Source organism: Balearica regulorum, chromosome Z, assembly GCF_011004875.1.
Source record: "Balearica regulorum gibbericeps isolate bBalReg1 chromosome Z, bBalReg1.pri, whole genome shotgun sequence".
In the NCBI taxonomy this organism is placed as follows: Eukaryota; Metazoa; Chordata; class Aves; order Gruiformes; family Gruidae; genus Balearica; species Balearica regulorum.
In genome coordinates this window covers 17,451,851-17,464,487 of record NC_046220.1, presented here as the reverse complement: position 1 = coordinate 17,464,487, position 12,637 = coordinate 17,451,851, and the positions used below count along the sequence as shown (strand labels likewise).

The window sequence follows — 12,637 nt, the reverse complement described above, 5'->3', positions numbered from 1 at the left end:
ATTATTCTGCACATTTGCAAAAACTTGTGTTACTCTACAACATAGTTTGCTTCTATGAGCACATTAAAATCACTGAAAATATAGCCTAAATTTTGCAGCAATGAATACATTCCAAGTTCTGTATTTTAGAAAAGTGTTAAAGCAATGCTTTTGCTACTGGGATAATTGGCAGTTATTTTCATTACGTAAATAATGAGCATAATTACGGATTAAAAGTCAGTGCTGCAGTAGATGTAAATAATGGTCTTTTTCCAGGCTTCTGGAGTTTCCTGTTAATTACTGAAAGTACTTGCGTTAATCACAGAAATACCATGTAAACCCAGAGCGCCTTGGTCCTGTCAACAAAGATAAGCCAGGGCCGGTTTGACCTGACAGAAACTTACCACGGGCTCCAGGCCCAGACTAGTGAAGGATCCGCGACGCATTTTCGCTATGCTACCATCCTTTAATAATTTAATGGGAGTATTTTGAGGTTGTGAAAAATGTCCTGTATTTAATTGTAGCGGCAGAGGTATCTTCCTCAGTCTGAGATGCCGAGGGTCTCCCGTCCACAGGAGCCACTGAGAGGCCGGACAGCTTCGCTCCCGCCTCCCCCGAGGATCCGTGTCCCGCCTGGAGGTGTCGCTGGGCTCGGCGAGTGCGCCCTCGGAACGTTTTGAAGCGCGGGGCGAGTTAGACCTGGCATTACCGGAGACAGCCACCGGGTCTCGCCTCGCGCTCTCCTGCACGTGGACGTCAGGCCCCGGGCCGCCGGGGAGTGCTGCGCCTTCTCCCCGGAACGATCGCCCCGCGGCCTGGGCGGCAGCCGGGATGGGTTGGCTGCGCACCGAGGCGGAAGTGGGGGGGGGGAGGCGCTGGCGTTTCCGGGTCGGCGCAGCGGGACGGCTGGGCCTGACGGCAGGTCCGGGCAGAGTGTGAGCCTGGTTCCCTTCAGCTTTCCCGGTCGCCGGCAGCCCGCCTGGGGCCGGTCCCTCCTGCAGCCCCTTCACCCACCTTGCGGCACCGTAGCGGGGCTTCCCCTCAGGCGGCAGTAGCGCCTCCCCGGCTGGGGCCGGCGGCGTTCGGTGTAGTCGGGAGCCCGGCCGCCGTTGTGCTCCGCAGCGGCAGAGCGAAGCCGCGGAGATGGATGACGAACCCGAACGGACCAAGCGCTGGGAAGGAGGCTACGAAAGAACATGGTAGGCTTTCCTTCTCCTTCTTCACCTTCTTACTGGTGAAAGATGAGGGGGAAAACTCCCTTCTGCTCAATAACAATCTGTTCTGCCTAGGGAAATTCTTAAAGAAGATGAATCCGGATCGCTGAAAGCGACCGTCGAGGACATTCTTTTCAAGGCAAAGAGGAAAAGGTATTGTGTGTTGCCACAAGCCTGCTGATAGTACTGATTTGGTCGGTTGTAAGGACTTGGTCATTTTGAAACTGGGCTGTCTATGTTGAACAAGCGTGTTGGCATGCCTGCGATATATTTTTGTGTTCTTACCCCTTCAGAGCTCCAGATGCATGCTTCTCACGTGATGCTTGTTAATTGTGCCAGAAGACATTTTAAATTTATCTTTAATCTTAAGAGTGAATGTATACAGGCTAGGTACCCCAGGTGTATGCTAGCTAAAGAAGTGAGGTCTTGATCTGGTGAGACACGGTGCAATGCACAGCAACTGCAATTTGCACTGCTTAGAAAAAATCCTTCAACATTTTTTTAATATAGAAATGTTGCTTCAAGCTGGGTTTTGGTATTATGGCACCAGATTAATGTTTCAAATTGTCAGAAGAATTGCTAGATAAAATCTAGATTTGTTTTATTTCAGATTATGTTAAAGGATTCAAATTTGGATAAAATTTTAAAGTTCCATTAAACCTTGTAGTAAGAAATAGGTCTTGTTTGTTTTCTGAGAGGCGTGAAATCTGTTTGTAATTGAATTGTCTTTTTTTTCAGTGTAAATAAGTGTCTGTGGTTTGTTACTGCCTCATATTTGCCAGAAATCTAGTATTCGCTTTGTTCTGGACTTTTGTTTTAGGAAGTATTCACTCATTTGCACCTTACTTAAATCCTTTTGTGGTTTTTGTAGACTCTGTGAACACCATGGACAAGTTCGACTTGGAATGGTATGTTAATGTCTTAACTCTTGTTTGTCCTGAGTCCAAAACTACTTGAATAGAGGTGATATGCTTAATCTGAAATGCACTTTTGCTGGCTTAATGTGCTTGAGACCAAAGCTTGCATTTTCCAGCAAACCTCCTTTTTTTTTTTTTTTTTTTTTTTAACATTCTTTGTTCATTGGCAATGTGGGATGTGAAGCACGACTATTCAGAGGTGGAAGTTTGGCATGTTCACTGTATCGGGGCATGTTTTGCAACAGCAGTCAGATCACACATGCTTACGCTGCTGATTTATCTTCATGTGAAAAATGAGCATAGTTTAAATGAGTTGTAAATAACAACATTACTTTATACAATGCTGAGCTGTTCACATGAAGAGATGAAGGTGAAGACTATGAATGTTTTGTAGCTTAGTGTGAGAGGAAAAGAACAGTGTGTGTTTTTTAAGATAGTCTTTTTTTTTTTTCATTTTGAAGGAAAAGTGGAAAAAACTCATTACTTTTTCAGTTGCTGTTGATTCCATAGCTCAGTATACTGGATTTTCCATGTTTGAGAGAGGAAATGTTTAAGTAAATGGGATAATGAACAGTTCATTTAAATATCTGTTCTGTAAGTGATGGTCGCTTATGGCAATAATGCAGATGCGTCACCTTTACGTGGTTGTTGATGGATCAAGAACTATGGAGGACCAAGATTTAAAACCGAACAGACTTACTTGCACTTTGAAGGTATTCCTGTACTCAAAAGTTTTCTCTTATTAATCCACAGTTTCTCTGTAAACCAGTTCCATTTTGTATTTAAAAGAATGGCAGTCTCCTGTGACTAGATTACTTTTATAGCCTCATCTCTCCTCTCATCCCGGCTTTTTTTCCCGTTGTTTCTAGTTGCTAGTCTGTAATTTTCCTGTGTTTTTGAATAGTAAATCTGTGTTGACATTAGCTTGCCTTGCATGAATACTTCTTTGCAGTGAAAACACTTTGTAAGGACATATTGTGGAAAGACACATTATGAAAAGTATGTGGAAATTAAGCTGAAGTGTTACCCGTAATGAGGGATATAAGAACAAACATGCTTTCATGACACATCTAGAATTCGTTTTTCCTACAGTTGCGTTTTGATTAATTCTGGTTTGAATGGAAGCTAGATAGGAGCTGCATTGCTGCTTCAGATTGTGAAGGGCTTGAACTGTACATTTGGTACTGTATGATCTTCTCTAATAACACTAAGCATTGAAATGCTGGGTTTTGATGATTTTATACGGATTAGCGCTTTTCGATGTATCTTAAAACTCCTTTTGAACCAGTAGTAATCTAGAACTTTAAGAGGTGAAGTGAATAAAATGTGTGGCTAGGTTCTGAAATTTACTTGGCAGTGGTAACATGGGAGGAAGGAGAAGGATGGAAGTGCTAGGGTGAAAGGAGAATGGAAGGGAAGGGCTCATTTCCCTCCTTTTTTTTTTCCAACTTTTTTGTTTCTTTCAAGTGGTACTTGATGTTTGCAAGTACCACCTACCTAATGCATATGGAATAAAATTTTATGTATTTTTTAAGTCTTAACGTTTTTTTTACAGTTATTGGAATATTTTGTTGAAGAGTACTTTGACCAAAATCCTATTAGTCAGGTATGTATAACCATGCAAGAAACAAGTAACTGGAAACTATTTAAAAAGTTAGTTTTAACTAATTTTTAACTAACCTTTTTAAATAATAACTTTTAACTAAAAAGACAGTTTTAACACTGTCTAGTAAACTGTTTTCAGTTGATGTGTTCCTCCCCATCCGTCTGGTGAAATTCTTGTTTCTGCCTGAACTAATGAAAATATGAACCCATCTATTCCCTTTTTCCTAAACAAATTCTAACACAGAAGACTTGCTTATATGTTTGGGGTTTTTGAGGCATTTAGAATTTTAGGAGATTTATTTTTGTACCTTGTGGCAAAAGAACAGGGGATGCAGGAATGTATGTTAACTGAGGCATGGTGTTGTGCTGCTGTTGTTACATTTACAAGAAAACCTGTAGAGTTAAATAATTCTGATTCATAAATAAGTATTAGGCAAAATATAGGAAAAATGTAAATCAACTTATTGTTAAACTTGCTAAGAAAAATTTTGCCTTTTTCTTTTTTTTTTCTTTTTTTTTTTCTTTTTTTTTTTTTTTTCTTTTCCAGATTGGCTTAATTGTAACCAAGAGTAAAAGAGCTGAAAAAATGACAGAACTTTCAGGTAGGGAGGGAGCTTGTTTCGTTTTTTTAACATTGGAGATTTATTTTAATCTCTTGCATTGATGTAATCTGCCTGGATGACACTGCTGAAAGTGAAGTAGTGTTAACATCATATTTTTAATTTCAAAGAGAAGGTATTGGAAGTTACGAGAAATCAGTCTTTATTTTGATCTGTTTTGATCTAGAATTGTAATTGCATGTTTGCTTGTGATCAAGTCTTATCCAAATTGCAACTAAAATATGTTTTATTTCTCCTATAGTTAATTTCTCACCCTATTTGTTAATTTTGTGTTTTATGACATCTGTGTATTCTGTGAGATCTGACCAGATGTTAAGAAGCAAGGTTTCTTTGGTTCCTGCCTTTTGTCGCGAGCCATCTGTGGGGCTTCAGAGATGAAGTCTTTTTTTCTCTTTATTCGCCTGTAAAACTGGAGCAATTTTATTGAGGAATTTGAGGATCAATCAATCCTTGAACAGTACTTTGAGGATAACGGAGGAAACTAAACTCTGTTTCTGCTGAAACACTTTGTGAGTCACTTCACACTCATGTTAAGTGCTTAATGATACACAACAGTGATTTTATTATTTTTGACCTCTTAAAGTTTCTAGCAATTGAGTCCCTGTAGAGTAAATGTCTTTCTTTTAATACATTGTTGTTTTTTTTTTCTACTTTCTGATCAAGAGGTAGGTCAGTTTCTAAGGAGAAACATAGAGTTACAAGTCACAGTTTTAAAAACTGTTGTTCTATAGGTACGTGTTATTAAATATATAGTTTAAATATTTCAATTATTTTAACTTGTGGGTTTAGGTGGATTGTTTTTTCACTTACAGGTAACTCAAAAAAGCACATAACCACCCTGAAGAAAGCAGTGGATATGAACTGCACTGGAGAGCCATCTCTATACAATTCCCTAAATTTGGCCATGCAGACTTTAAAGTTAGTATATACATGGAGGGTTTTTTTGGTTTCCTTGTTTCCATAATCAGTATAATGCTGATTGTGAATATTTGGAGGGGCAGAGACAGTATTTTTTTGTAAGTACCATCTTGCATCGTATTCACCTGAGTCTTTTAAAAGGACAGCTTTTTCTCCTCTTACAATGCAAACTGTTAAGAACTTAAATATGCTAGTAGTGCAGAAGTTCATTTTCTAACACAAGATGCTTCTATTTAGAGGTGTGCTCCTTATAAAAATCAGCATTTTAAAATGAAGTAAATTATTTTATGTTGTTTATGAATATGGTGGTGAAAGACCCTGCAATTAATTATTTTTTTTACTAGAGGGCTAAGGTAGAAGAGAGGGCAGAGTTACGGGTTACTAATGATAAGAGAACAGGAAAAGAAACAGCATTCAATCACAATAATCTGATGGGAGTTTTGGCATACTTTGAGAGGTAAATTTTGGGGTAAGATAGATTTTAAAAAACTTTTTTGCTATGTGAGGTATTGGGATGGCATAAACATTTGTGGAAGACTGTTTAAACAGCTAATTATAGCTGGAAACACTGACAGAACAAAGCTAGTAGTCAATGTCATAAAAAATTAGTTGAATGACTAGTTGGGAGAGAGTTTTCCATTAAGAATTAAAAGACAATAGTTAAAAGTAACGGATTTACACCTATAAACTGATTAGAGATTTTTATTTTAAGAAGTCAGGAAGACTGCAGTGTTACTAGTTTCAAGGTGAATTTTAACTGTGAGAGTACAGATAAGGTACAGGGATAATTTAAGCATTAGAGTAAACAATCAGACAGCAGCTACACAATCAAATACTGTATTTTAGATACTGGAAAGGTTTGGCTTTTGGCAGGTGAAATTCTGATGCTCAGAGAAGGATCTTTCTACAGTTTTTTATAATTTGTAGGGAATTTCATATCATATAGTCTTCTTACTTTAGTACCTTGAAGTCTTTGAAAACTTTAGCATACAAGTAGCCCAGTGTACAGAAGTAAATTAACTGTATACCTTCTTTAGGCACATGCCAGGACATACGAGCAGAGAGGTTTTGGTAGTCTTCAGCAGTCTGACAACATGTGATCCAGCCAACATCTATGATCTAATTAAGGTACAGAAGTGAAGTTTGAACATCCAAGGTATTCCACTAAAAACAGACAGTTGCAGTGTCATTGCCAACTAATTTTCATTTAAACTTTGAACCTTTTTACTGTTTTCTGTTCTGCATATGAATTTGAGTATGCTTTGTTTTTCCATTCGAAGTGTTTAAAAGCAGTTAAGATCAGAGTATCTGTCATCGGCCTAAGTGCTGAAGTTCGAGTTTGTACAGTACTGGCCCGAGAAACTGGTGGTATGTATTTGAAGTTCAGTAGTTATACTACTAATACAAGTTTAAAATTGAAAATAAGTAACTAACTTGTCATATATTCATTAATGCATTTTGATATTTAAGGATGAATATTCTGTTGTGCTGGCAGAAAATGTAAGGTTTTCCCAAATCTACAAAATACACAGTACTTAGTGAAATTATTATCAGCTGGTAACTGCATCTCTAGAGAGAAGAAATACACATATTTTAAAACCTAGTGTTCCACATGTAAAGCTATGTGATGTGGAACTTAATGCAACATGTTGCATTACTACAGTGGTAACTCTTGCAATATCATTACTACAGTGTAATGTTGGAGAAAAAGCTGTGGGCCTTCATACCTAATTAAACATTCTGGTGTTGCTAATTTTAAAACATTCTTTTCAGTAGCATTAATGGGACTGGTTTTTAGGAACAGGGTTAGCTAAATTATTTTCTTTACTTGTTTTCTGTCATTTGGAAAATATGTTTGTCTTTCTTATCTGCTCATAATCTGAGAGTAAAGCATTTCTTTTTTCATGACAGGAACATACCACGTTATTTTAGATGAAAGTCATTATAAGGAACTGCTGATGCATCATGTTAGTCCTCCACCCGCCAGTTCAAGTTCTGAGTGCTCCCTTATTCGAATGGGTAGGATATGGTTTTGTTAAAGTCCTAGCAGAAGATGTGTGAATCGTGTATTTTTCCTTCTTTGCATCTTCTGTGCAAATCTATGCTTCAGAATAGTTGGAAGCATAATAAAGACATTGCACAATTGTGGTTTTTTATTTTAACTTTTATTTTTCCAAATAGATATCAATTTTCTTGATGTCATTCCGGCAAACTAGTCACCTTTTAAATAAAGTTAAGAATTAAAGATGACAAATTACTCAACTGCAGTTGGAAACAATCAAGTGGAATGATTCTGCTTGTACAGTAATCGGTGTAAATGTAATACTTAGAAATGAAGGATGAGAAACTATTTTGTTTCTCCCTCTGTTGTTTTTTTTTTTCCCTGCAGAAGGCAACTATTATAAGCTTAATTGCCTGTAAGAGCCATCTGTTTGGCCACAGTGTTAGGAGCACTGTTGTGGTGTTCTTTCAACAAATGGATTAGGTACCTTTTTTTCTCCTGATGTATTTCTCAATAAATTTAAGTGTGGAGTTAAACCAGAATAGGAACCTTAGTGCCACAATTTAGAACATTAATTTCTCACTTTCATCCCCCCTTTTTCACTGATAAAATGTATATATTTTTATGTGTAGATTTAAATACTGAAGAGATTTGCCTTTTATAGGTAAAGCCTGAGCAGTTGTCAGAAAAATTAACTGCCCACTTGACATGAGCTATAAAAAAGAAGTGGTAGAAAGAATGGTATCTGTTACAGCCTTCATGAAGTGCTGTAGTCTCATCTGTCATATACTGCACTTGGAAGGTGAATATATACTTGATGTCTGCATATAAAAAATATTTTGCCCTTAATTAGAAACCATCGTTGATGTGAATGTAGTGCTTTTTCTGCTTTCCTGCCATTGCACATAATTTTCTTTTTGGTGTTCTTCAAAAATGGGATTCCAGTGAGCTTCAGTTAATATGAAGTCTGTGGAAAGATTTTTTTTCAGCTGGGGGGAAATACAATGACGGATTCATTGGTGGATGTAGGTAGAGACCTTTAGGAAGAATTTGATACCTATTAAGAGTGTATTACTTCTCTTCTCCTGTAATAACAAACAAACAAAGATACACGCCTTAATGTTTAGAATAATCTTTGAACTTTTCCGTTGAGGTAAGAAACTGAAAGATTACTTGCATGTTTAAAATTGGTAATATGGGATGTTTTTCTCTTAAGGTTTTCCTCAGCATACTATTGCTTCTGCAGCTGATCAAGAGGCAAAGCCATCTTTTAGCATGGCGTAAGTAGAGTTGATTAGAATTCAATGAGCTGATGGGGATTCAATGATAAGTAGTCAATATTTAGAAAATCTGCTTTTCCGTGAAAATATTGCAAAATAACATGAAAAAATAGTAACGTCTTGTGACTTCTCACTAGATATTTTATTGCACATCTAGTATGTGCCCATGTTACCTCTGTTAAATATGCCTTTTAAAATTTACATTTAAAATTTTTTGAAGGTAGTAAATGGTTTTTAGTTGTGTTCTGCAGTGATTAGAACTCAAGGGTGCTACAGGGTATTAAAGTAACTACTACCAGTTTTACGTGCATTTCTTGATACAAGTGTTTTTATCACTATAAAGATAATGATGAGAATGAAGGATATCATCTGGAATAAGTATTTTTTATCTATTTGCTAATGTGACTTTAAAGAGAAGTTTATTTAAACGCCTCACTTGATTAGTGTAGCAGTGCTCTTCTCAATGAAAGGAATCATAGTTTTCAGGAATGATAGGGGACTCTGAATTTTCAGAAGGAAACAGTGTCTGCTGTTTGAAAGAGTATGTACTAATCTGCATCTTAAAGTCAATACAGAATATTTGTGTGTGTAAGTAGAAATACTAATGCCATTATCTTTCATAATTTTTTTAAAGAAATATTGGCTCCTTTATGTGGGAAAATTTGGTGGTTTTCTGTTTCTGTGGGAAAATGTGGTTACTGATATTTCACCCTATCAGTTGCTTCCTGACACTTGCAAACACGTGGAACTGTTGCATGGAAGCTACTGAAACTTTTTAAAACTATGTTGTGAGAACTGCGTAGTATTTGTAGTTATGTAGTAGTATGGTGTTATCTCTTAGGTATTACATTGTCTCTCTCTGCTTTAGGCAATTGGAAAACAGTAGTGAGCCAGGTCTTACACTGGGTGGATATTTCTGTCCCCAGTGCAGAGCCAAATACTGTGAACTTCCTGTGGAATGCAAAGTCTGTGGTGAGTAGCAAGAAAAGATGAGCAGATGAATTATGTGTTAGTGGTAAGAGAGTTAAAGGGTAGAAAAATTCAACTATATGTAGGAATTACAAGCCAGCTCTGCTTTAAGAAGCCTGCATTCCTATGTTGCGGGTTGTCAGCTTTGTACAAGGGACTTTCAGGACTATGCCTGTAACAGTAAAGCTGTATCATATTCCCTAGTGTAATGTTATAAACTAAAAGCCCTAAAGCAAAGGGGGGAAGAAGGGTGATTCACACATGAGTGGTAATCATTTCCTCAAGAATCCTGATTTAACAGGCACACCAGTGTGTCAGACTCCTCAGTGCAAGGCCATGAAGATAAAGAGTGCTTTGGAGTAAAAGGACAGAAGCACCCCCTCACCTCCGGACAAAAAGTTTTAAAGTTGAACCCAAGGGCAAGCTGCAGAGTGACACGTGAAAGTTGTAAATGGAAGCCGTTCAGTGTTGCAAATGTTAATGGATTGTGCAACCAGTGGTGCCTTCCCCTCCTCCCCTCTAATGAGGGTGAGAGGGCGGATTAGCATTTTTTATAGTATTAATATTGTGTGAGCAACAGCTGTCCTTCTGTTAGCTTCTACAGGCATATGACTAAAACGTGATATGTATTAAGATGTGTGTATTTGCCAAGAGGATAAAATAATTCTAGTTTGGGGTCATCACCTTGTCCTAGGTTCATGTAAAGATTTTCATATCAGCATGAGTTTTGTTTCAGCAAGCTAATAATGTAACTGGAGGAATCGTATGTGTCAGCAACAGATTCTCCATGGCTGCAGCTGTCAGCAGAACAAGAGCTCAGAAGTTTACACTGCGTGTGAGTGAGCAATGAAGAGAAGTTAGTGCCAGCCCATGCCCCAGCTAACACTAGACTGTTGTGGTGGCTTAACCCCAGCCAGCAGCTACGGCCTGCACAGCCACTTACTCACCCCTGGTAGGGTGGGGGAGAGAATCTGAAGAGTTAAAGTAAGAAAACTTGTGGGTAGAGGTAAAGACAGTTTAACAGGTAATGCAAAAGCCACACACGAGCCAAGCAAAGTAAGGAATTCACTCCCCACTTCCCATGGGCAGGCAGGTGTTCAGCCATCTCCAGGAAAGCAGGGCTCCATCACATGTAATGGTCACTTAGGAAGACAGATCATCACTGGTGATGGGAAACAGCAGAACCATTGTTGCCAAACAGTAGTTGTGCATTTAGATTTAATCGGAAGACTCATTTTATAGTTGCATTTGTTTATAGCTTGAGGACGAAAAACTTAATAACTTTACAACTGTGCATCATAAATGTAAAAAGACTGAGTTAAACCTTTTAGTTAGAAATTTGGGCAATTTTCTTGTTTTTCTTTCCAGAATTAAATCCAAATATAATTACAGGTTTGGGCTATGGAAGCTAACAAATAATTTTATGATTTTTAATACTTAAAAACTCTGAACCACTGAGTAATATAATTTTTTTTTCTTTTTACTTTGTTTAATACAGAAAAGATTTTCAGTAAGTCCTCTCTTGTAATAATTTTGATGTCTCTCTTTATTTGCAGGTCTTACGTTAGTGTCTGCACCTCACCTGGCCCGGTCTTACCATCACTTGTTTCCTTTGGATGCCTTTCAGGAAGTTCCCCTGGAAGAATATCAGGGGGAACGGTATGCAAATCATATTTGTGATAATGAGTGTACTTGTAGACCCTGCAATTTTTTTGTCACAAAAGTAAGAATAGCTGGCGGCAGCTTCTTTGCTGGTGGTGACAATGTTGAATTTTTGGGCAGGTTGCGGCACCTCTGACAATAAGAAATATTTGTAATTCCTATTAACAGTTATTCTGTGTGTTCAGTTGACTATCTGAAATAATTGCCATAAAATGTGTGTGAGATGGTTTTTAAATACTATTTTACACGATCCTGACTTTTTCCAGTTAAAATACACAATTTTGCTTTTAGGTATTGTCAAGGCTGCCAGGGAGAAATGAAAGATCAAAATGTAAGTATGTTGAACTGCACTGGAATTTGCATTGAGGGATATCAGAAGTAAAGATGATCCTTCAGTATAGTCTTTTAAAGACCAGAAAAATGTTTATGGCAGTTTATCTCATGGTTAACTAGAGTTCTCTGTCATGCCTTTTAGACTGCAAAGTCTACAAAAGGGTGCGAAGGGACTTCCTAGAAAGTTGCATAAATAAACTTCCACTCTTAGCCATTTAGAAGCATCTACAATGACTCAAGCTCAGCCCTTTGGACATATTTGATATTTGAAACTTTAATTCAGTTGGGTTTCTGTGATTGGAGCAATGTATTTAGTCAATTTATGCTGTCTTGATGACACAACTGTTTCCCTACTGTGGTGCTATCATGGTGATAATTTTTTTCTGATTTGACTTCTTTTTCTGTCTTTTCCACACAGGTTTACATATGTAAAGTGTGTCAGAATGCATTTTGTGTGGAATGCGATTTGTTTGTTCATGATTCCCTGCACTGCTGTCCTGGCTGTATTCACAAGCACCCTGCTCTCGTATCTGTATGATGTCATCTCTTTTCAGAAATTGACATATCTATGTCATTCTTGCATACATCTATTTTGTTTATTCAGCCACAGCTTTCACTGAGGCATCTCAGAACAAGGAACTAGGTGATTACAGAAGGATGAACACTGGCTTCAGAGCAAATTTTAAATTTTACCTGATGTATTAATGATTTTATTACTGTTAATATATTGCTGAATTATCTGTATCTGATTTATTTTCTTTGTCCTTATCTGAAAAGCTCTGGCTTTTTCAGAATGTTATTGTAACATGTATATTTGTAAATGCAAAAGTGATAAAACTGGTTTGTATGATAATGTGGGGATTCATCTTTGTTTTGTTATTTGTTCAAGAAAGAAGCTCTGAAAATGTATTTTATATATCAGTTGTTATAAGCTCTTGGTTTTGGTGGATGGTGGAATTTTATAGATCAAAATATATTTTTTTTTTTGTAAGAGTTTAACAAAGATGGTTTTGAGCAACTAATTGGGGGACATTACAAATATTAATTTCAAGCATTGTGGCTATTCACCTTGGCCTTCAGTAAGGCAGCTCAAATACAGCTGTTCTAAATGTGCTGAAAACACATTTTAGGTTTTAAT

At 37.4% G+C, this 12,637-nt stretch overlaps 1 protein-coding gene across 1 annotated transcript; it reads left to right on the top strand.

The window, feature by feature from the left end:
- Positions 1 to 839: 839 nt before the first annotated feature.
- GTF2H2 (general transcription factor IIH subunit 2) lies at positions 840 to 12,423 on the top strand. Its single transcript, XM_010303100.2, has 15 exons — positions 840 to 1,178; positions 1,269 to 1,346; positions 2,065 to 2,101; positions 2,737 to 2,823; positions 3,666 to 3,716; positions 4,263 to 4,317; positions 5,148 to 5,253; positions 6,291 to 6,381; positions 6,534 to 6,621; positions 7,165 to 7,272; positions 8,472 to 8,535; positions 9,404 to 9,507; positions 11,061 to 11,163; positions 11,458 to 11,497; positions 11,918 to 12,423. Exons 1-15 carry the CDS (start codon positions 1,123 to 1,125, stop codon positions 12,035 to 12,037), a joined length of 1,188 nt encoding a protein of 395 aa, XP_010301402.1. The 5' UTR covers positions 840 to 1,122; the 3' UTR covers positions 12,038 to 12,423.
- The last annotated feature ends 214 nt before the right edge of the window (positions 12,424 to 12,637 follow it).